Source organism: Protopterus annectens, chromosome 13.part0 (assembly GCF_019279795.1).
Source record: "Protopterus annectens isolate FY-2018-M chromosome 13.part0, PAN1.0, whole genome shotgun sequence".
NCBI classification, from domain to species: domain Eukaryota; kingdom Metazoa; phylum Chordata; order Ceratodontiformes; family Protopteridae; genus Protopterus; species Protopterus annectens.
This window is the reverse complement of record NC_056747.1, coordinates 50,892,523-50,917,446: the sequence shown is the minus strand read 5'-3', so window position 1 is coordinate 50,917,446 and position 24,924 is coordinate 50,892,523. Positions and strand designations below refer to the sequence as shown.

General features: G+C 40.7%; 1 protein-coding gene across 2 annotated transcripts in view; it reads left to right on the top strand.

Annotated features, from left to right (window-relative positions):
- The window catches only part of LOC122817576 (ceramide synthase 2-like), a 1,851,243-nt gene that overhangs the window by 1,013,582 nt on the left and 812,737 nt on the right, over positions 1–24,924 (top strand). For both annotated transcript variants that reach the window (XM_044090613.1, XM_044090612.1), the window contains one exon: positions 15,418–15,536. In XM_044090613.1, the coding sequence (XP_043946548.1) occupies positions 15,418–15,536 (119 nt within the window). The remainder of the gene's footprint in view (positions 1–15,417; positions 15,537–24,924) is intronic.

Genomic DNA, 24,924 nt, shown 5'->3' with positions numbered 1-24,924 from the left:
AATTCCTAGCACAGCTTTTTCATTCTGGGTCCGCTTCTGCTACAATTAGGGTTCAATTAGCGGCCATTTCTAACTTTCATGTTGGGTTATCAAATTCAAATATTATGTCTCACAAGCTCTGTAAAGCCTTTTTGAGAGGGACCTCTCTCCTTAGGCCTCCAGTGAGAGATCCCCTTCTCCGTGGGACCTTAATTTGGTACTAACTTCCTTAACTCTGCCCCCATTTCAACCAGCAGCGTCCTGCTCCATTAAGTTTCTATCTTGGAAGACACTCTTTCTGGTAGCCATTACTTCAGCCAGACGCGTCTCTGATCTTCAGGCACTATGCGTTTGTCCTCCATATTTGGTTTTCATTAAGAACAGGGTTGCTCTGAGGACTAATTGTTTGTTTCTTCCGAAAGTCTGCTCAGAAAATAATTTGAACCAATCTATAGACCTTCCTGTGTTTTTCCCCTAACCACACCAACAAGGCAGAGTACAAATTACACCAACTGGACGTTCATAGACAATTGCGTTTTTACCTGCACTGTACTAAGGAGATAAGGAAGTCAGACCAACTATTCCTTTCTTATGCTCTAGGCAAACAAGGTCTCACAATTTCCAAGGTAACATTGTCCAGGTGGTTGTCTCACACGATTACCTTCATTTATCAATTAAGACACAGAGTTACCTATTAAACCTAAAGGTCATTCTACTAGGGCCTTGGCCACCTCTGTAGCCTTCCAATCTAGGTTGCCCTTGGATTCTATCTGCGCAGCTGCTACGTGGGCAAATCCTCATACTTTTATTTCTCATTACAAGCTAGATATGGTCTCCAGGAGCAGAGCTGCCTTTGGTTCCACTGTTCTGAAGAGTCTGTTCCAATAAGCCGCCCAGGACTATAGGTGCTAGGGATGCTGTCCCAACCAGCAAGAACGAAGGTGAGATAGACACCTTAACATAAAGAAGTTATGTACCTACCATAATGTTCCATGTTAGTTGTCTTCATCTCGCCTTCTTTCTTGCGTCCCACCCTCCGTCCCCCTGTCCTATTGGACCAAAAGGAATTCTGATTTCAATGGCTGAGTTTTCTCTGGGTTGTTTCCTCTACTGACTTAGAGAATATGACAGGTATGCTCAACCTTTTTATTTGGACAGGTTTATTCTCTGGCTATGTCTGGAGTTAGCCATTTCAAACGAGATCTGGGTAGCTATCGCTAGGCATCATGTGATAAGGGGTAGCCTCGAGCCAGTAAACAGCTCTCGAGCTGTAGAAGATGGCCGAGTCGGAGCGATCCCAACCAGCAAGAAAGAAGGCGAGATGAAGATAACTAACATGGAACGTTATGGTAGGTACATAACTTCTTTTTCCCAGTTGCCTATTTCTTCCTCATCACACCTCCAACATTTGCCGTTTACCTGTGGGAGAAATTCTTTGGAGTCTGCTTGGGGTATAAAATACATATGTAAACACTTCCAGCCAAAGATCATAAATATTCTAGATTTTGTTAATGTAATTTTGTTAATGTCATCTGCAAATAGAGCCAGCTTTTCTTGACTACCATACCAATTATATCCTTGAATTTCTGAGTCCCTTAATCTGATGTTGTTAATCTTCATTCATTCCTTACTGATGGGTATCGGTTCCATCCTCGGAACTAAGTCAGTTGTTATGAGCTCGCACCAGTCAAAAAAAAAACTCTTGAGCTAAGCTTACCCATAGTCCCCTCTCTCTATCACTCCAGATTTCATTTGCCATGTAGATATCAAGATGCGTCAAGCCAGCTATCAGCTAAGTCATTAAGAATTCCTTACTTCTTAAACCTTTTTGATTTTTTTCTGGTTAAACTACAACAATTTAATTTTTTTATTATTATTACTAGAGTTTTGTACCTGTTTGAGTGCCTCTTTCCTTTTTCTTACCAATTTTGGTACTCTTTGTACCATTGCTGGTACAGTCCTTTCTCTTCCTCCATCTTTCTTTACCCCCTGAGGTAATTATCAGTACCATTGCTGGTATTCCCTTTCTCTCTATCTTTCTTAACCCATTGGGTATATCTATTTCCCTTTTTCTTGAGTGTGTGCTCATAGTTGTTTTTGAGTTGTACTGCTGTTTGAGAATCTTGTTCCACTATGTCTGATAAAAAGGGAACAATGGGGTTCAAACAATGCAACCAACGTAGTAGGGAAATGCCAAACTCGGACACCCATCTGTCTTGTGTTTACTGCCTGGGTGTTCCACATTTGTCTGTTCAACCGCTGTGCAACATATGTAAGGGCTTTAGTGCCTGCACTTTAAATGAGAGGAGAAATAAATTAATCCGTAAGGGTCTTCTAAAACTCCCTTTTTGGAGGCTATTTTGGGGTCAGAGGGCTTTACCCCCCTCCTAAAAAGGAATATAAACGAAGGAGCCATTCCATTCCTTCTTCCCCTCATAGTACTGACTCAAAATCTATTGAACCGAAGGCAAAAATCCCGAAATTGTCTCCAATGACCTCAGCACCAGGGCCTCAACCCCCTTCCACGGTGCCATCCTTGGTACCAGGATCTAGCTACCAAGTATGATACTGTCCTCAGCAACGTTGCCTCAAGCCCTAACCATGGTACCAGTCATGACCACTGAATCAGACGTCTTTATTTTCTGCTACAGCTCTGATCTCCCTTTCGTTACAAAAAATAGTTCTCCCATCTCAGGTCACCCCCCTCCCATACATCTTACTGGTCTTGTGACCACGGTGCCGAAAGGTGAAACAGTCCCTCGGACCCAATACTTCCCCACAGCCGATCCCTTTTTTGGGCAACAATGCAGCCCGTTATTGGAGCGACCTGTCGAGAATATCAACCTGCTCCTCCAGGAGCCTTTCGGAATTCGATATGGTGAAACTTTGTGGATCAGCTCCTGGTGGCCAGAGGAATCGAAACTCCTTCCAGACCCTCCCTCCTGCCCGGAGCCAAGGGATTTTCTCCACAGACTCCAACATGTACTCCTCCTTTGACTTCCTTGGAGGTATTGAAGCCCCTGACACCGACGCCTATCCCAGTTCCAGCTTCTTCGGTTCCACTGGTAGACATCACCATGGTTCCAGAGCCTGCCCTTTGTCCATCGACTCACTCAGAGCTGAGCCATCCTCAGGATCGTGACTGGGCTGTTGGCACCATAACCCCTAGCATGGCTTCTATTTTTTCTACAATGGCTTCGGTTGTCTTGGCAGCACCAAGTCCTCTTGGGGGTCCTTTCCTGGGGGTAGTCTTGTCGGGGTTGGGTGTGACTCCAGTTCTGAGGTTATCCTTCTCTGTTCCGGGCTGCTATCCCTCTTTGGGCAGGCCAGCTTTCCAAGTGATGGAGAGGCCCGTTGCCTCAGCAGGTACACAGCTGTCTCCCTCAGCATTGGAGTACCATATATATCCCTCCTGTGGACTGCAGCTGATACAGTCCACCACACTGGGACGTCGAGCACGAGAGCCTCAAGATACCCTACCACAGGGCACCCTTTCTTAGGAGTCCTCTTCAGATGTCCTCGCTAAGGAGGTACCACATAAGAGATCGTACAAGAGGAAGCACGTGGACTCCCCCAAGGAGTCCCTCACTGAAGATAGACAGTCTCACCCCCTGAGGATGTCTTCTTTGGAGACGTACTGGAAATTTTAAAACAGCGGGGAGACTGGAAGCCCACCAACCCCTCCTCTGAGGAGTCTGTATTCTTTCGGGCTTTTCATGCTTGATCCTCTACTTCTGGGTGACCCCGCCTGCAGACAAATTTGTTCAGCTTGTTGTGCAGCAAGCCTGGAAAAGTCCTGACACCATTGAACCAATCCCCCAGAGACCAGACAAAATTCTTTCTCTGCCGAAAGATAGTCCACATTGGTCCAAAGGCCTACTGGTAGATGCTATGGTGGTGGCAACGGCCACTAAGAGCTCGCTGAGGAGAGCCATACTGTCCATCCCCCGAACAGGGAGTCTTGGGCGATTGGCAGGTTAGGGAAGTGAGTGTTTTTGTCGGCCTTTGCCATCCGGTCCTTGCAGGAGCAGTTTCTGATGACTTGCATGACAAAGTTGCTTCACAGCTTGCAACCCTCGGATCTATATCTAACTCGTCCGTGCAGTCAATCTCTCACACTACTGAAGGGGCAACTAGAGCAGCGGGTGCAGGTGTTGTCGTGAGACACCATGCCTGGATGTGCCTATGTGATTTTGGGGACCCTTTTAAGTCTTCCTTTCTCAACGCTCCAGTGGAAGCTTCCTCCCTTTTTGGCCCAAAAGTAAAAGACACATTAGCCAGGTGTGAAAAGGACGGCAAGACCCTGTCTGCTGTTGGCATACATTTTTCCACCCCACCCCCCCAACGATCCTACTCTAGGAATCAGAGGAGTGGAAAGATGTGGCACAAGAAATCTCAGGGTCCTTTCCGTAACACACGAGGCAAGTTTACCCCCTGGGGCAGTGGGGGAAACTCATCTGGAAGACGCCCGCACAGAAGCAGAGGGGGTTCGCGTAATCAGATATCCAGAGATTCCTTTTCTGTACCGCCCTATCTGAAGAGCGGCCCGATTGTTTACCTCTGGAAGCAGTCGGGGGACTGTTTTCTCTGCACCACCTTGCCTGACAATCCATAACCACAAATTCCTGGGTGCAGACAATAATTACCAGGGGTTACCACATCCCCTTCAACCTTTACCCAAAGCTGTAAAGGCAAATCCCGGATGTTCCACCCAGTCAGAGGGACGTAGCAGCACAAGAAATTCAAAAGCTGCTTCAAAAAGAGTCATCCAGACAGTCCCACCAGACCAGATAGAATCCGGTTTTTACTCAACATTCTTTTTAGTGCCCAAAAAGACAGGGGAGTTGAGGCCAATCTTAGACCTCAGCATCCTCAACAAATCTGATGACGGACAAAATTCTGGATGGTCATGGTTCAGTCTATCCTTCTGTTCCTGCAAAAAGATTATTGGATGTGCTCATTAGATCTTCAGGATGCATATTACCACATAAAAATGGAAAAATGCTTCAGATGATTCCTCCGCTTCCAGTTGGGAGCCAATCACTACCAATTCTAAGTGCTGCCCTTTGGTCTCTCTACAGCCCCCAGAGTGTTCACTAAATGCATGGCAGTGGTAACAGCTCACTTGAGACTGCAAGGATTCCAGGTGTTTCCATATTTAGATGATTGGCTCCTTAAAATTCCCACCAAGCATCTACTGATTACAGACTTATGTTACACCCTAAAGCTAGCAAAATACCTAGGGGATCTCAGTAATCAAGGAGAAATGCAAGTTGACTCCTTAAACTCTGGAGTTCATATGGGCAACTTTCAGTACTCGGTGTCGCCTAGTCTCCCTCCCACTTCACAGATTAGAAAGACTAAGGTCTCATCTCCAAATGATACACTCTCAGGATGAAGTTTCACTCTCTCAGGATGATGTTTCAGCTCGGGCAGTCCTTCAACTGCTAGGATCAATGGCAGCATCAATTACAATAGTTCCCCTGGCAAGAATACACATGAGGCTCCTACAGTGGCATCTACTAATACAGTGGTCTCTCCCTTTTTAATTTCTCCAAATCTTTTGGGTTTCTAATACCATGACTGGAATGGACCCCATTCCTAAGTCAAAGTATGATTAAAGTTCATGAAATTAGTATTGTTTCACTCTTTTATGTCAGCCAAAAGTGTTCTTCGCAGCACCCACAATGTTCCCAGTAATGACTCCTGCTGTAATTCATACGGAGTTGTGTACTGGCAACGTATCTAAATAAGGTTTTAGACTCCCCTTTTTTTTTAATACGACCTGTTGCTCCTACTGCTATTGAAAGTATTTGGGTATCTTTCTTCCACATTCCTCTCATTTCTGCTGCAAATCCTGATATTTTGTGTGTCTGTGTGCGCAGGACACCGTGGAGTCAGTGGGTGTGGTGATTTCAATGATAAATGCTACTTTTGTCTTCCTTTCCTGGAGCACTGTATCCGGTTTTCTAGCATCTATCTTTTGAACTGTTGGCAATGGGTGATCCCATGTGATGTAGACTTTGTCTCCTTTGATTCATCTGATGTCCTTTCAGATCTGTGTAACAAATTGATGCAAACAAGATTTACTCTGGTGGATGAAGCCAGAAAAAGACCTATGGAAACGTCCTTTCTCCTCCTCTCAGTTCAAGGCCATAGTGACCATAGAGATTTCTCTGATTGGGTGGGGGCACTTCCAGGGAAAGATGGTCCAAAGCACTTGGTCCCCAGTAGAGGCCGATCTGCATATCAGTGTTCTAGAACTGAGGGCAGTGCTTCTAGCATTGTAAGCATTTCAGTCTGTCCTGCCATCAAGAACAGTTGCTATCCAGTCAGACAACATGTCCGTAGTCTGGTATATCAACAAATGGGGGAACCAAGTCCTACCCATTGTGTCGGGAAGCCATGCGAATTTGGCATTGGGCAGTATGTTCCAACTACTTTCTGATAGGAATGCACATTCCCGGGGATTCCAACGTGATTGTAGACAAACTGAGCAGATGTATTATCCTGCCTCATGAGTGGTCCCTCAATCCTGTCATAACGGCAAAGATCTTCAGTCGCTGGGGTCAGCCTTGCTGTGATCTTTTCACATCCCCCCGCAGACCACAAATGCAGCAGCTGCTTTGCCATAATTCCCCCGCAAGTGGAGTCCCTGAGGGACACGCTGGTACATGATTGGAACAACGGGACCTCTTTATGCTTATCCTCACCTTCCTCAGATACCACAATTCGTAAAGAAAGCCCTTTGGTTGAGAAGCAAAATATTCCTCATTGCACCCTGTTAGCCCTGACAAGTTTGGTTCCCATTCCTTTGGCCTCACCTAGTACACCAACCATGGATTTTGGATCCAGTTCCGGAATTGCTGTTGCACCCACAAGGGTTGATGCATCCAAACATATTGAGTCTCAAGCTGACAGCTTGGTTTCTCCACTTCCAGTAATTGCCAGGCAAAATAACCTATCCTCCCCTGTATGTGACATTCTTCTGGCTTCTCATAAACCATCCACCAGGAAACTTTACCTCAGCAAGTGGAAAAGATGAATAATTTGGTTTCATGAGAAGGGAATAGACCCTGTTTCAGCTCCACTGGATTTGATACTGGATTATTTATCAAATCTCCTCCATTCAGGAGTGGCAGCCTCAACTATTTGAGTTCACCTAGCTGCTATCTCTAACTTGCATAATGGTTTCCAGGACTCGTCCTTGATTTCTCACCATCTCTGTAAAACCTTTTTGAAAGGTGTCACCCACATTAGACGCCCCCCTTCAAAGATCCAATCAAACCATGGAATTTAACACTAGTCCTACAATCCTTGACTCATCCCCCTTTTGAACCTGCTGCAATTTGTGCTATGAAATTCTCATCTTGGAAAACTTTATTCTTGTTAGTTATTACTTCAGCAAGGTGAGTATCTGAAATACAGGCTTTGTGCATAAAATGTCCTTACATGGTTTTCCACAAAGACAGCGCATCACTCCAGACTAATCCCACCTTCTTAGCCAAAGTTATTTCCGATTTGACTATTAATCAAACAATAGACCTGCCAGTTTTTTTTCCATATTTTTTTAACAGAGAGGAATATTCAGTACATTTACTTGATGTACATAGACAATTGTGATTCTACTTGGACAGGACTAAATTATTACGAAAATCTGACCAATTATTCATATCATTCTCAGGACCAAAACTGGAAAAATCTGTTTCCAAAGTGACTCTATCCAAATGGTTGAGAGATTGCATTGGCTTTATTTACCAACAAAACAAAGCTCTTCTGCCTTACAAGGTCAAAGCGCATTCAACCAGATCAGTCGCAACATCTGTTGCCTTCCATTTAAGAGCTTCCATGGATGACATTTGTGCACCATCTATATGGTCCACTCCTCATACTTTTATCACTCATTGTAAATTGGATTTGGTCTCCAGGGGGAGAGCCTCCTTTGGTTCAGTGGTGCACAGGAATATCCTTCCATAGGGCCTCCCAGGAAATAAAGTAGCTAGGGACTCTGTCCCATCAGTAAGGAATGAATGAAGATTAACAACATCAGATAAAACGTTATATTCTTACCATAATGTTCCATCTGTGTTGTTGATCTATATTCATTCATTGCATCCCTCCCACCAACCCTCTCCGAAAGATTCCTGGAGGTTCGGATTTGATCCTACTTTATGATAAGGTATTTGCTCAGATAAAGCCTCTGCTTTCTATCCTTTTTCTTATGGGCAAACTCAATCTGAGGTGATAGAGAGAGGGGCACTATAGGTAAGTTTAGCTTGAGAGTATTTTTTTGGCTGGAGCAAGCTTGTTATAACGCCCAACTCTGTTCTGAGGACGGAACTGATACCCATCAGTAATGAATGAATGAGTGAAGATCAACAACACGGATGGAATGTCACAGTAAGAATATAACCTCGTTTTTTTCTTTGCCAGTGGTTCTAAATGTAATGCAAATAACAAAGGGGAAAGAGAGCAACCCTGCCTGGTTCCTGTGCACAAGCAGAGATGATCAGATATGACCCTACCCACTTTAATTTTCACCTCCAATCATTCATATATCCTCCTAATCAGCCTTATAATTTTATCAGGAAATGCAAATGCTTCCATTGCTCTGCTCATAAAATCCCATCTTACTCTGTGAAATGCTTTCTCTGCATCAAGATTCACAGCAACAGTTGTATTTTCTTACATTTTGCTTCCCTCTGGATCATCACTGTTATGTTTATGTTGTCAAAGGTTTCCCTCCCCTTCACAAAACCACATTGATACCTACAGTCTTTAATTTTGGCATTACGTTTGCCATTCTTTTAACCATTAATCAAATTTTCTTCTCCAATCACTGGTTATGCAAATGTTGTTTTAAAATATTTAATCTATAAATGTTAAATCAAATTATAGACATAAACACTTAGTATTGAAATAAGCCTGTATGAAGCTGTGTCTGATGGATCTTTTACCCTATTTAGGTATTATAGCTACTACCACTTTTTTCCATGAAGAAGTGTTAAACAAAACCTTCCAGATCTTTATCAGGTTTTTTCCCTCCTAGCTTCCACCTTCCACAGGAATACCATGCATTTCTGGGGACTTTCCTGTAGATTGGTTATATATCACCATTTTTTATCTCCTCTCCTCATATCCTACTAGTAACTGAACCTCTTCGCCTTCTAACCGTGCCATATGTAATTCTTCCGTAAACATTTCCATTTGTATCTTTTCTTGATTTCTGTATTTCTCTACTTTATACAGACTGTCAAAGAATTTCAGACATGTTTTTAATACTTCTACAGAATCACTTATCTTCTTGTTACAGGCTCCCCAAGCTTGGTGATGGCCCTTTCTACTGTCTGTTGCCTGAGTCGTGGTAAAAGTTTTTGTGCTGTAGAGTTATTACCGAAAAAACAGTTGCTTAACAGCAGTCTTTCTAAACTTGTGCATATTATTGGGGGTAATACCTTATTTTCTGTTTAGCATTCTGTAGTTGCTCTTCTTCTGTGATATCCCCCTATTTTGCAATACTTCTATTTGTCAGTCCCTCAAATTAATATGTTACCCACTATCCAGCTACATTTTCTGAAGAAGTTTCTATCTTTCCTAATAGATCCTGATTAATTTCCACTACCCATTCCTTAAATTCCTCTTTTCAACAGATAGGTGGGAAAGTGCCAGTGTCATTTTTATTTCGTTGCCCTGTATTTTTATTTTAGTTATTATTGGTGCATGATCCAAAATAGTTATTGGGTGCATATTCCCCCAGACACATATTCACTGTTGCAAATTATATTCCATTCCCCACCTATAAGTAATATTCTTTGTTGAAAGCTGGTTATTTCTCCGAGAATTTTCTTAATCTCCATTATAGCAGTTTTTGGTGGAATATAAATACATGCCAATGTAATCCTCCACCCTTGCCAGTAGCCTCTTAGCACTACAAATCTACCATTATTGCCATTTTTACTCTTCTGTTACTATTGGAGCCCTTTTGCAATTAATGTAAGTACTCTTTTTCTTTTCCCCTTGTATTCCGCTGAATAACAGTCCTGAAAACCTTTCTTTATCAAATTTACATGTTCAGTTCTTTCCACGTACGTCTCCTGTAGCATAGCTATTTGCACTCTACATTTTTAAATATAGTTCACTACTCTTTGTTTTTTGTATTTATCTGTAAGACCATTAACTGGAAAGAATCATGTTCTTTAGGGATTATTATTCCCACGTTTTATGTATAACAGCTTTTTTGTTAAATGTCTAGGTCTAGCTATTGTGTTACTCTCTATTGGAGGGTGGCCTAATGGTTAAGGTGTTTGCCTTATAAACACAAGGTGTTGGGTTTGAATCTCACAAGGGATAATTGGCTAGGCTTAAAATGGCTCGCAAGGGTAGTTAGCCTAGTACTAATCTATGAACCTATGCATGCACTGTTTGACAGATTAATCTTTTATACAATTGTTTCTTTTCATCTCCATTTGAGGCTACATTGCATATTGCAGAACTTTTTGTTTTATTGAAAACCCTCAAACAAAAATACACACACATACCCACTCACCCAGCACCCCCCTAAAACCTACTAACTTAATAACAACACACAAAACTATATACATCTTTAAAAATTGAAAGCTTACCCTCCCAATAGGAACAACATTTCCAAACTGACAGCCCTCCACACACACGGACACAGTTGAGCTAAACAGAAATAAAGTGTATCCATGCTAAGATGCATTGGTAGAGCCTGTAATTCTATTAAGTGCTGTCTGGTTTTGCCTTATCTTTATAGCTCTCCCAGCTGGGAAAACATTTGAATGCTTTCAGAAAACATATTCTCCAGGCCATTTCTCTTTCTCATATTGTCTGCTAGTGACATGCAAACCAGATACAGGACTGTTTACTAGAAAAAAGACCTTATAATAATCAATATTCTTTTTCATTTTCTTGCTTTCTGTTAAATCTTGTTACTATGTAAAGCCAGTGGCATTAACCCAGTCATTCCCGTATGCAAAAATGAGAAAAAGCTCACAAAGTTTTTCATTTGTAATGCTCTTTTAACCAGATGTTTTTTTTTTGTTAGCATTGCAGTGCCTGCCTTTCTTTAAACTGAACAAGGAGAAAGAGAGAAGGGAGAAAGAAGCACCTGTTTATATTATTATCCCCATTTCACTTGAAAAATAACTGAAAAAATTACTCTGTAACATGCAGAGAAAATAATTTACCACTTAATACTGTTAAGAAAAAAAATGTTTTACTTACAGTTAATTCTGTCCCTCCTCTTCCTCTCTTCTAAGTATTTTTCCAAACATTAATGACATGAAGTAGGCATATGCTTTAGAGTCCCCTACAAGTTTAACAAAGTCCAAACAAATCCAATATTTCCAGATGTTCTTGTTCTGTCCTGTTGCACAAATATAATTATTGCTTTGTAAAAGCACATTTGTCAATTTCCAAGTTACTGATTTTAGTCTCCAACCATTAATGACATGAAGTAGAGCATATGCTTTAGAGTCCCCTATAAGTTTAACAAAGACCAAAAAAGTCCACTATTTCCAGATTCTATTGTTGTATTCTCAAACCCTGCCTCTGCTTAATTTCCAGTGCACTCTTGATTCTTCTAGTCAACTCATGCTTTTTCCCCCTCCCAAGCATTTTCCATTGAAATGCTGGGAAAGGTTTCACTGGCACAATCTATCTGTGGTCTTTATTACCAGAAGAACAAGAAACAGAAAATTTTTGTTGGACACATTTTTGTATTTCTTCCTTAGCACGTAATTCATCAAAAAATCTTTTTGTTCCTCTAGGAAAAATATTTTTAAGATAGTTGGGTACAGCAGTTTGAATCTCACATCTGCTTCTTGACATTCCCCTATATAAATGTATACATTTATTCCACTTCTGCCTGATGTACAATGAGTAATCATTCTCCACAAACACTCTACTGTCTCCCACTTTTAATACTTTGTCCTTCTGCCATAGTTGTAAGAATCAACTCCTTCTGCTGGTAAGATTGCATTTTTACTATTAAAGGTCTAGGTTGTTTTCTCATAGCCAGGTTTGGAGTGTACACACAATGTACCTTTTTAATTAACAATTCCTGTTGTGGAATACCAATCCAGTTGCTTATTTTTGCTTTCATGAAGTTAATGCAGTCTGTTTCTTCCAGCTTCTTGGGTACAGCAGAAACTATGGTTTTCTCTATGTGCTCTTTCCTCTAATTCTTTTATTTTTTGAAACATCTCTTCTTGTGCAGTCTCCATATTCAACCAGCCTTTTCTTCATTTCACCCTCCGAGTTTTGCAGTTTTATCTTCTCATCTGAGTATCTGTTTAAAGCTTCTTCCATTATTTTATATTTCATCAGGGTTTTGTTTATTTTAGTCAGGTCTGTATGCAATTGTTTTATACTTTCCTCAACGTTACTGGAAGTCGTGTCTGAAGCCTGCACTTCCTTCTGCTGAACAACTACAGTACTTTTCCCAGCCAGTGTTTTTTCATCAACTTTTGTAGCTAATTGTAGCTAATTTTCCTTCAGGCCCTCTGCATTTTTTTCCTGGTATCCAGGCAGTGCACTTACTAACCAGTTACTGAAATTTACTAAGAAATCCAGATCCACTGCCTTTCTCTGCTACATTTCTGTTTTCACATTGGGAGAGCCAGAATTATGCTGTTACTTAATGTGCAGCCATCTTGGAAGATCCTCAGATGTCCACTTTTGATGAAATCAATGAATAAATGCAAAAAATGCACAATTAATATACCTTAGTTTGTTGCCAACAGATGTATACAATGCGATCCATTACAACTTCCACCATGTGCACTTGCGCACACATGCACAAATGTCTGTAGAATGAGAGCTGCTTTACTGACTGTATTCATGTCACATAACTTATTTAAACCAGTTGATCTGGTAGACCTTAAACCTTTTCTGTGTGAGTGGGGGAGCAAATCTTGCTGTACCCCCTTGTCATTTTGTGTGCTTCATAGTTCTGTATTTAACCTTTCTAGGGTGGATAATCTTTTTATTATTATACCTTTCATTCCTAACATTAATTTTCACTTGCTTATGTTCTTTCTGCAGTGTGTTTGCTTTTCCCTTGACTTTGTTGTAAAGGAACATACCCATTCGGTGTACACTGTAGAGTAGAACTAGCATCTTCCTTACTTTATATGCATCTTATCCTTCCACCACTTTTCTTCATTCTTCATGTACTCCCTCATAACTGCTACATTCTTTTCATTCATGTATACTCATATGGTGGAGTAATGGGTTAACCTAGATGCTTTTTTTTAAAAATTCGTGTTCCAGCATAATTTTTCTGTAACCATCCCACCCCTTAACTGTTTTGAGAAAGTGATAGTCCTGCCAGCTCCCTCATTTTCAGAATTAAATTGCTCATGCTTTGGGGACACATCCCCATTCAGTGAAATCCGCAAGCAATTTTCCAGCAATTCTGTTTGTTTGGGGGACTGAAACTTCCCATCGTTCCACTCTGCCTAATTCTAAAGGGGAGAAAGGGTTGGGCAGTAGCACCCTGTTAAGTCTTGAAGTGACACTCAATATGAACTTCTTATGTTTCAAGGGGCAGGTAAGTATAGGGATGGGCCTATATTCCTGTCATTCTTTAGTACTTGTATAAGTGAAACAGTAACTGTACTGAAATGTATTCATTGTATCTAAGTTAATGGTAGTCATAAGGCAGTGAAACTTGGGCTTTGGTCTGCCTTCTGTTGATGTCCTTTTGGAAGTACTGCCCCCACAGTCTGCTCTGCATCTTGTATTTAGCCATACCTAAAAATGTGAATGAATAAAGAAGAAATGCAGACATTCTTGCTTGTCAGTCTAGCTGACCATTCTTCTGCAAGACCTGAGGGTAATTTCCTTAAACTGTAAACCTATCAGCTTAAATCAGCGAATGAGGTTGGTTTCCTTAAACTGAAAACCTACCAGCTTAAATCAGAGAATGAGGTTGGTTTCCTTAAACTGAAAACCTACCAGTTTAATCAGAGAATGCCCGCTTGCTTGTTTTTTTTTTTATGAAAGAAGGGAGGTAATATCTGACTGCATTCACACACTATTCAGTTAAATTCTTATTGACTAAGTTGTGTTGCTTCTTTGTACAGATATTTATTGATGAGTATCAAACACTGTTCTGCCTGAACTAAATAATCTGCTTTCTCCCAGAAGTGTGAATCAGACAGCATGTCACTTATGTTTAGTAAAATGGTATAACAATAACTGAAGCATTTATTCCATAAGCCTTTGTATCTTATTTACTATACTGATGAAGCACACATCTTGTGTACCTCATGAATACTATTCAGATGATGTTCTGGACAGTTTTCAAACATAGCAACATGGGAACTTTGTGAAGGTATAAGATTCCAGAGAATAGTTTAAGGAGCTAAGCAGATACTTCTTTAGCTGATTGGTTGCGTGTATGCTAACATCAGGCATTTGTCTTTCCCTCTTGGTTCCTCTGAGAGCGTGCAGTCAGTGGCATAGAGAAGTACTAAGGAATTTGCAGGAGAAAGTTATGATCTTGCTGCTTGTGGAAGAGAAAGCCATGACCACATGATCAGAGACACTACTCCTATATAAACTAAATTATATTGTGGAATGTTACCTTGAGATTTATGGGACCATGTCAGGAAAGGCAATGATGAGGGAAGATTGCAGGTTATGGAAACAAGTCATACACAGGAGTTTACTAATTTGACATTTGATTACTGGAGAAGTCTGACTGGGCAAGTTCCATTTTCAGTAGAGGCCAGAGAAGAAAAGTTCCATAGAACATACTATAATATGAATGCATATGAATATGAAAACATACGAGTTGTAGCAGAAATCACAGTAAATTGTACACATTTCAAGTTTGGCTTGCACAACTGAGGAATTCAGCAGCCTTGGTTATGCTTGTCTAATAATTACAGTAAAGCAAGCAAAATATTTTGTGAGTGTATGTGGGCTGTAGGCTTGAGAGAACAGCTTTCCTCACTGCAGGTTGCTGTAGGTGCACATTACAGATCCCATAGTAGGTGCGAATGAGTTGACTTTGTTTGATGTATTAGCTCAAGGCCTACTTTAGCATTTTCAAAGATCATCTGTTGATGTACTGCTGCCTCACTTCAAATAGCACAGTAGGTTGCATGGCATGCTCCTTATGTAGTGAGGCTTTCCCTAATAGCCATGGTGTGAAACTGCATTCACACACATTGGGAGTGGTCTATCCCATAGAAAAGATCAGACAAAGGCCTCTGATATTTGCCTACAGCTGAATCTCATTCATACAATAAATTGTTACAGCAATGATCCCACTGTTTGAATGTCTTATGTTATGCTTAGTACACTCATACATTTATATTTTGGGCACCTCTGATAAGAAAGTACAAAAATGCATTTGGTTTCATATTTTACTTTATGCACATTTTACAGAATTTGACTCCATTTTAGGCTGAACTGTTCTGCCTGTCAAGGCAGTGCAACATCCCTTGTCAAAAAGTGGAAAGATGGTTCAGACGTCGGAGAAACCAGGACCGTCCTGGCATTACAAAGAAGTTCTGTGAAGCAAGGTAAGTAGTGTAGCTAAGTCAGAGATGAAGTGAAACAAACTAGTCTAAAACATACTGCTATTTCTTTTCTCTGAACATTCAGTTTGTGAAACATGAAGAGGAGCTTTTAGTCATCTTAATGGTGGCCTTGCCTTAAAATGTTGGCAGGGAAAGGAGCAAAGGAGTAGGTATCGATCTTCTAAAATTTATTTACCTAAAAGTAAACGTCTGTATGATGACTGTAAATTCATGCCTTTAATTAATCACCTTTGTTTGCTTTTGGTTTACTCAAACGCTTACTCGATGACTCCCTTATCTGCATCCAGGACTATTATAAACACTGATGCACTGGTCTTGAAATGACAGATACCAATATTGAGGTTGGTTTCTTAGCCAAATAACAGCATGTGTTTTGTAGTGAATTCATTTTTCCTTAAAATAATATTCTCTTGAATTGGAAGCATTAGAATTTGAGCATTTATCAAATGGATCAGTAGTCAGGTCTTCTGAACTAGTTTTATTTCCAGTCACTGTCTGGTTTTTTTTTTCCCATTTACTATAAACTGGGAGAACAGGGTCAGGTCACCTCCGTACTGTATTTTAATTTGTTGTATTGGCAAGTCACTACAGGTACTGTGTGAAACTGTTGTGGAATGTTCGTTAACTCCAAAAAGTAGAAGGTTCACTGAGACAGCAGCAGTTCACATGAATATTCCTAGCACTGCTTGCTAAGAAGTCTTCCTATAAGTTACAACCAGAGACTGTTAATCAGCATCACTGCTTATGGTGATGGTTCAAGGTTGCTTATGACTGGGCTGTCTTCTGAACTTTTTCTGACATCTTTCGTTTACATTACCTCTGCAACATTTGAAGTAGTTAACACTATTTTGCTTGGTGATGTCACTGTGGTGCCAGTTATCCTTAATGATTTTAGCTTGTTCTTGTACATATTTCATTGGTTGTGAAATATATTCGATCCTGTGTTGCCCCCTTCCCATGGATAATTGCGTATATTGTCAGCCACTGTAGTTAGCATGTGCATATAAGTTGCTGAGCATGTGCAAGATCAGTGCCATTTTGTATAGTCAGCCAGAGTGAATGCAGGCATGAACTGAGTTGCACATGCAAATGTGTCTGAAGTAGAGTCAGTCAGTCGGCTTAAATATATGTTCCAATTACAGCTCCTGATGTGTTTATGTACAATAAACAACTTGAACCCATCGCAGTGCCTTGGTGTCTCATTTCAGTACAAGAGACATGCAACAGCCCCCCCCCCCTTAAATCTGTCTTGTCTTGTTGGGTTATCCACCTTGAGGCAGATCTGAGCTGGCAACTTTTTTTCCATCAGAACTTTGCCTGCAATCTCCTTTTGTCGTAATGCTAAGTGAGGAATACAATCTGCAGACTATTGCATGCCTAGACAATAACCAGACAGTGACCAAAGGTGAGAATCCAACCCTGTGCCTTGTAACTGTGAGGTAAACTCCTTAACCCTTGTGCTAACCCCCAAACCCTTCTCTGAGTCAGAGAGCATTGTTGGATCGCAATAATAAGTTGATTATTAAGGTTATTCTCCCTGTAAGAGCAGAAGATTTGACTTTACCTTCTATTTCTGAACAACCCAGAAGAGCTGATAAACATGTTTCTAAGCATTCAAAAAGAGACTATGAAAATTGTAACACCAGACCGAGTAAAGAAAAAGACCAGCCTGTGAAAAGAGTTACCTTGAAGCATATGATTGCTAAATCCTCTACATCATGTCCTTCCATTCAGATAACTTGTTCTACAATTGCCTTGAGACCTTCGACTCCTGTGCGTATGATCTCTAAGCCGATAGTTACCATGGACTGCTCTCAAAAGACTGTGCTTATCCCCTGGGTCATGGTCCTCCCAAAGATCTCGGCCTCAGATCTGACTGAATTTATGATGTCACTGAGACATTCTCCTGATATCCTGTTCTGTGTCATCTGCTACAAAGTCCGCTTTGGAGATTTTTGAGAGGATTTTGCCCAGATCCACGGTGGTACAGCGGGTAGCATTGTTACCTCACAGCAAGAGGTTCTCCTGTTCGATTCTTAGCTGGAGTGCCTTCTGTGCGGAGTCTGCATGTCCTCCCCGCAATCGAGTGGCCTAAGAAAGACATGCATGAATGGGTGTGCCTTAGCTGAAGGTTAGGTGTCAGGCTGGCAACTTGGTACCATAAAAAAAAAATCGACTGCCAGTCATTAGCGGACCAGAGTTCCGCTGTGGCGACCCCTAACCGGGAAAAGCCGAAAAGACAAACAACATGGATAGGCAAGGAAATGAATAAAATGTTTTGGCTCCATCTGGATCTCCCACTTCATCTGCAACCTTATGCTGTCATCATCCATCCCTAGGACAGTGCAGTCTTAAAGGCCTCTATCCTTTTGTACAAGAGAATAAGAATACTTCTGACACTTCAGATGATTGCCCTTGCCCCGAAGAGCATAAGAAGTGCAAGTTCAAGAAGAGGCACATGGATTCTCCACAGGAATTTCTCACTGAAGACATGGACCACAGTGAAGCTGAAGATTCACCACATACTCCCTCCCCCTCGCCAGGAGGGTGAGCTCATTACACTATGTAGAGAGATGAGTGTAACTGGCACACTGACAACTCTTCCCCAGATGAAGTCTTTTACAGACTTTTTGGACTGGCCATTCTACTTCTGGGTGTTCCTTTCTGCTGACCACTTGATCGGTGTAGTGTTGCAGGGGCATGATGGAACAAAGATTTGTTAGAACAAATACAGAGAAAACCTGATAAAATGTTACTGTTACCTAGGGATCACACACATTGGAGCAAAGACCTTCTTTTGAACTCCATTATGTTTGCAGCAGTCACAAGAAATTAATTATCAGATGATAGTTCCATGGTCGATCCACCTAATATAGAATCTAGGGCCTTAGATCAGTTTAGGAACCGAGTGTACTTCCAGGGAACTTTTTCCTTGAATGCTTAAATACATTTCATATATTGTCATGTTTCTGAGGGAACTAGCAGGTCAGGCATTGGAGTCCCTCCAAAGGCCACCAATGACGGACTTTAGAAAGAATCTGGATACCCATATTTCAGTTATACTGTGTGTATCACAAGCTCTGCTGTAGATACTCATTTTTAATGCAGCAGATAGTGCAGTAAGGACAGCAGACGCTGGCATTGCTAGTCATAGTCATGCCTGGCTGAGACTTTGTGGCTTTGTAAACAACTTTAAAGTATCCTTCATTTTTTGTTATTAAAGTTAAGGATACCCTGACAAAGAGTGAACAGAAGAGAAACATCTCTGTTGGAGTAGTTTTTCTACCCCAAATAACCATTTTCTAAGAATCAAAAAGTGGGAAACTACTTTGGTTCAAGAAATCTCAGCACTTTTCCTTTAACTCTTCTTCAGTTAGGCAGAGGGGGATACTGTAGTGGACAGCACCCCAGAGACAGAGGTGGTCTGCAGATCAAAAGGTTTAGAAGTTTATTTTTCAAAACACCCTTCCAGTGCTCCTAAAAGATTACCTGCCTACTCTGGAGGCAGTTAGGGACACTTTTATCTTCACTTTCAAAATTACATGGCCATCGCACAAGATTCGTGGATGGAGAATCTTATCCAGGTGGTACGTTATCCCTTTTCATTCTGATATCACCTTGTCTTGCATTTCACCCAGCCAAAAAGGAGAGACAGCTCAAAAAATTCTTGTCTGATACACAAATAAAGTTATCCAAGAGGTCCTACCAGACCAGTAAGGATCTGGAGTCTGTTCAAGATTATTTTTAGTTCCCATAAAGAACAAGGAGCTTTGGTGCATCTCAGTTACCTGTACTTTCATTTTGTAAAGAGAAATTTCTGGATGGTCATGGTGCAGTCCATTATTCCTGTCCCCTTTAATTTCCTGTAGTATTTTGGTTTTCTGATACCTTGATAGGAAGGGACCCCATTCCTAAGTTAGGTTACAGTTAGAGTTCATGAAATTACTATTGTTTTAGTCATTGTTAGCCAAGAGTGCTTTTCTCAGTTACTGCAATGTACCCAAAACTGCCACCTTCTGTAATTCATATGAGGTTACATGTATTGGTAACATATCTAAGTGTGACTGTTTTTTATTAGACCCATTGTTCCTTCTGTAATTGAAACTGTTTGGGTGTCTTTCTTCCACATTGTTTATATTTCTGCCTGCAAATCCTGGTATTTATGACTTTGTGTCTGTGTACTTAAAACACAATAATCACAGAGTATAGCAATTTCAGTGATCAGTCCTGTTTTTGTCTTTTTTTCATGACTACTTTTTTTTTTTTTGAACAATTGTTAATGGATGATCCCATGTGATATAAACTTCATCATTCTTTTGGTTCATTTCCAGTACTTCTCAGCTACTTCTGTATTTACACAATCCCCCAATGCAACAGCCCTGCCGCCTTATTCTGCCTTTCAGTTTACATACCCTCTGCCATGAATGCATCTCACACAGCAACATATGTGACTGTTTCCAGTTTTTTATATACAGAACCTCCATTTGTTTGTTTCTCCCACATGTTCACAGTGGACTTGCAGATCTATACATGTAATCAGTTTTGAAGAGGCTTATGTCTATTTCAGAGCAATGGATATATAATCTTGGTATACACTGTTTTTATATATCATTTGATAAGCATGAAACATAGTTCTTGTTTTCCTGTCCTATTCATCCAATACTTTTTGGGGCCAGTCGATCACCCCAGAACTGTAAGAGCAAACTGATTTATAGCATGGACTTGAAAACTGATGTTGAAGACTGCCTTTGCATCTAGGAATAATCTTGTAAAATGTTCTTTACTGAGCTTTATTCACCTTTTTTGTGTTTTATTGTCAGTCATGCATCTTTTCCCAAACACTTGTCCTTGATCAAGTCCCTTTATATCACATTCTTGTCTTAGGCTAATATTTTCTTGGTGCTGTGGCTTTCCTGTTTTAAATGGTTTTGCACATTTATCAAGACCAAATACCATTCATAGATCATCTGAGAAAGTTTTAACCATTTGTATTTGTGCTTTCAGCTCCTTATCTGATAAATTATAAAATTGTAAGTCATCCGCAAAAAAGTAGATGGGAAATCTTTAAATAAGGTTGATTTCTGGGAACCAACTTGTAACCATAGCCTAATCTGTTTAGTAAACATCTTAATGGAGTAAGAGCAAGACAAAATAGCAGCGCTGGCAAATAATCACTGTAGAATAAATCTCTCTGAATTTTAATCCCTGGGATAATAATCATGGCTCATCTGTGGGATACGTTTGCCACTGTTTCGTGGTCACTGTAATGTAACTGATCAGTATCAGGTGCACCTTGTGCATCTGTAAGCACTCCTTTATCTGTGAATGCAGGATGCTGTTAAATGCCTTTTTTGTAATTCATTCATGCCATTCTTAAATTCATCCTTCTTTTAAACTACTCTGTCATGGATGTATTTAGCAGTAAATGCACCTTTGGTCCACGTGAGTTTCTTTTGTTACCACTCTGTAAAGATGTTAATGCTTTTAGCCAGAAGTTAGGTAGTCTGTCTGGGCCTGTTTTTTATTTATTTATTTATTTTACACTTGTTAACTGGGGGTGTCTGAGTCAGAAAGGCCCTTTTTCAGCAGAGGCCCAGGGAGAAAAGCTCCACAAAGAAAAATTACGTATACATAGTTATTTAGACATGATCAGTATACACACAAATTACAAAAGACATGTTTTTACAGTGGTATGCAGCACATCAACAGTTACAGTGGAGATAACAAACAAAAAAATATTAATTTAAAATAATAGATTTGTGGTGTACACCTGAAATTTGGAACATAGGTAGAATACATACATAGTAAGCAGGTACAGTACATACATTGTAGATTAGCCAGTTTTTGTGAGTAAGATTGAAAACTATTATCAAGTACTTAAGATTTGGTATGTATACCTTATCCGCTTTCACTAGCCTGGGGAGCAGTCATGGCACTGCCAACTTTGCTTGAGATGTTGCCTGATGAGGTCTTTAAAGGAGGCTTTGGAGGATGTGTTTTGAATACTAGTGGGGACAGAGTTCCATTTTATAGCCACTGAACTACTATATAGTGCATCTCCAAAGCTATTGTAGCTGTTGGTAACTTCTAGTAGTAGTTTGCTTGATGATCTAAGAGGCCTTTTGACTGAGTGATGTTGTACTAAGTTTTTGAGGGCAGGACACTTATTGGGGAGGTAATAGATAGAATGACAGAGGCAGAGCTGATTGAAGGTTAGGAGGTTGGGCAGTTCAAGCCAGTGGAGCTGTCTCAAAGCAGTACAGTGATGAGTTCTATATGAGCAATTTGCAGCAAAGCGGGCAATTCTGTTACAGCAGGCTTCCATTTTGCTTAGTTTAGTTTTGTTGAGATTAGTCAGAATGGGAGATGCATAGAGTTGGGTGGATAGAAGTTGGGAGTAAGCAATGGCTGATCTTGTGTTGTTGGTAAGAAATGGTTTGATACAGTAGAGTGATCCCAGTTTGGCATGTACTTTTTTAATAGTTAAGTTGAGATGACTATCAAATTTTAGGTGGGAGTCTATGGTTATTCCCAATAGCTTAGCCTGTGCCACTGGAGCGATTGGAGTAGCATTTGTGGAGGAGATAGTGAATTGACTGTTATCAGTGTTTTTGTTAGAACTGGTTATAATCATAAGCTGAGTTTTCTTTGGATTGAAGATAAGTTGGGCTTTGGTAAAGTAGTTTTCAATGTCAGAGAATGCTAGTTGAGTTGTTTTCAGGAGGGTGGGAATGTTTTGTGCAGCACAGATTAAGGTAGTGTCATCTGCTTACTGAATGATAGATGCATGCTGTGTGGAAGTATGGAGGTCATTTGTGAAGACTGTGACTAGTAGTGGTCCTAAGATAGAACCCTGTGGGACTCCTATAGTTATGGGCAACTGAGGAGAGAGAGAATTTTCCCATTTCACAGCTTCGTACCTGTCAGTTAAGTAGCTTTGGAATCAGGTAAGAATGGAATTTGATGGGTGATATTGGTTTAGTTTGTTTAGCAGGATTTGGTGCGAGCCTGTGTCAAATGCTTTGGATATATCCAAAAAAAGAGTTGACACCTGTAGGCCTTCATTTTTGAGACTGTATACTGTGTCTGTGAAGCAGAGGAGGGCTGTAGTGGTACTATGGCAGGTCTGAAACCATGCTGAGTAGGTGACAGGATGTTGCTTTCTAGGAGATAGTTTGGCATCTGGGTATGGATGCATTTTTCTAGGATTTTGGCCAGGGGTGAGAGTAAAGCAATGGGTCTGTAGTTATTAAGTTCAGTGGAGGTCCTGCCTTTATGTATGGGAGTAACATAGGTTATTTTCCAGAGTTTGGGCACATAGTTTTCAACAATTGATCTGTTTATGAGAGTGGAGACCGAGTTAGCAATAGCAACTGCTGTGAGTTTCAAGAAATAGCTGGGGAGTAGGTCGGCTGCTGTTGATGAGGTTTTTTGTTTGGAGAGCATGCTTTTGATTGAAGTGGGGGTAAATTGTTTTAAGGGTAAAGCTTGTATTAGTGTCGTTTGTGTTGGGGGGGGGGGATAGTGAGGAAGGAACTGTACTGTGATACTAAGGATAGAATTGAGTTCACAAAGTGGGAGTTGAATTGTGTTTCGATGGGAACTTTAGTGTCAGGGGTGGTTGGTTTGGGGGTAGCCTTTTGGGTGGATTTTAATAGCTGGTATACATTTTTCCAAAATTTTTGGGACTTGTGTTGGTATTTAGTTTGTAATGTTGTGTAGTAGGATTTTTTTGTTCAGCCTAATACATTTTTTTGCACTGTTGCGCAGTTCTTGGTACTTAGTTAGGCTTTGTGTTTCTTTGTTTTTTTTTTATAGTAAAGCCAGGCAGTGTCTCTGGACTTGAGGATTTGTTTGGTTTCTTTACTGAGCCAGGGGTTTGTAGAGGTTCTAACCTTGCTTTGCGCAATGGAGCGACAGTGTCTAGGTGTTGTAAAAATGTTTTGTTGAAATATTCTACAGCCTGGTCAAGTGGGAGGGTTTTTAGGGGGAGTCCAGTCAGTGTTACAGAGTAAAGTGTTGAGGTCCTCAAAAGATAATTTTTTTGTGTTTCTAGTGGATATATAGTTAGTGGTTTTGCAAATGCTTGTTCTACTACGTATAAAGTATATTATGTTGTGGTCACTTAAGGTGTCTGGGAGACTGCCTGTGTGAGGGTACAAGGTGGGGCTGTTAGTTGGGACCCAGTCAAGGATGGATTCCCTTTTAGTTTTTTTATCACATCTAGTTGGAATTTGGAATAGCTGTTGGTAGCCATGGAGATATATTAGATTACTTGGTGGTTCTGATATACAGGTGAACCAATCTAGGTTGAGGTCTCCCAGAATAAGGGTTTCTTGCGAGTATGTGGAAGAACAGCAGGATAATAAGTCTTCAAGGCTAGGAGGTGTATTACCAGGTGGAATATAGATCATAATTGTGGTGGTGACCTTTTGAGGGTGAAGTTGAAGTTGTGAGATAAGTATGTCCCAATTATTGGAGGAGGGGTAGGAGTTTGGTAATTGACGGACAGTTAAGTTGGACTTGTACAGTAAGGCAGTTCCACCCCCTTTACGAAGTGGTCTGTCTTGTCTAATGATATTTTAACCGGTAGGGAGAACTTCTGAGTTAGCTATGTTTTTATTTAGCCAGGTTTCTGTTAAAGCAACTATGTCTGGGGAGTAGTGTGCTATTGTGGCCTGGAGTTCAGGTATTTTATTTTTGATGCTTCTAATATTTGCCATTAAAAGATGGTTGGTTTTGCTGCTGTTGTTGATTTGCCCAGGGATGAAGAAAGTGTGGGGGGGGGGGTATGTTCTGACATTTGTGGTGGAGCAGTTTGTGTTGGACAGGATGGATTTGAGCCTGGGTGGGGTGGATATCCCCACTTATGGTGAGCCTGGTGTTAAAATGGTGATACAAATGTTTGGAGTTTGGTGAGGAGTGTGAGAAAGTATTGTTTTTTTTTTTTGGAGTAGGAATGAGAACATATGTGTTTAGTTCTGAATTGGTCCGTTATGTAGTTCTTAAACAATTGTGGGAAGATATTATTATAATGTGTGATGTCTGTATATGAGAGTGCATAATTTAGTGTTGTGCTACTAAGTTTAGGGATATTGCTAGAGTGATAACTTGTGGTGTTGTAAAGAATTATGAGAAGACAGACTAAACTTAGTTGTGCGATAGTCATGGTTATAAAGTTTAATTTGGTTCTAGGTGGGGGTCTGAATAGGAATTATAGGGTTGCACTATATGTGGATGGGGAAGTAGTGTGGGTGATGTAAAAAATGCCTACTGGGAATGAGAGTGATTGGGAGTATTTTGTGTGGATCAGGTTGGTGTGGTATAATGTGATATGACTTGAGGAGCTGTGATTGGTGGAGGGGATGAG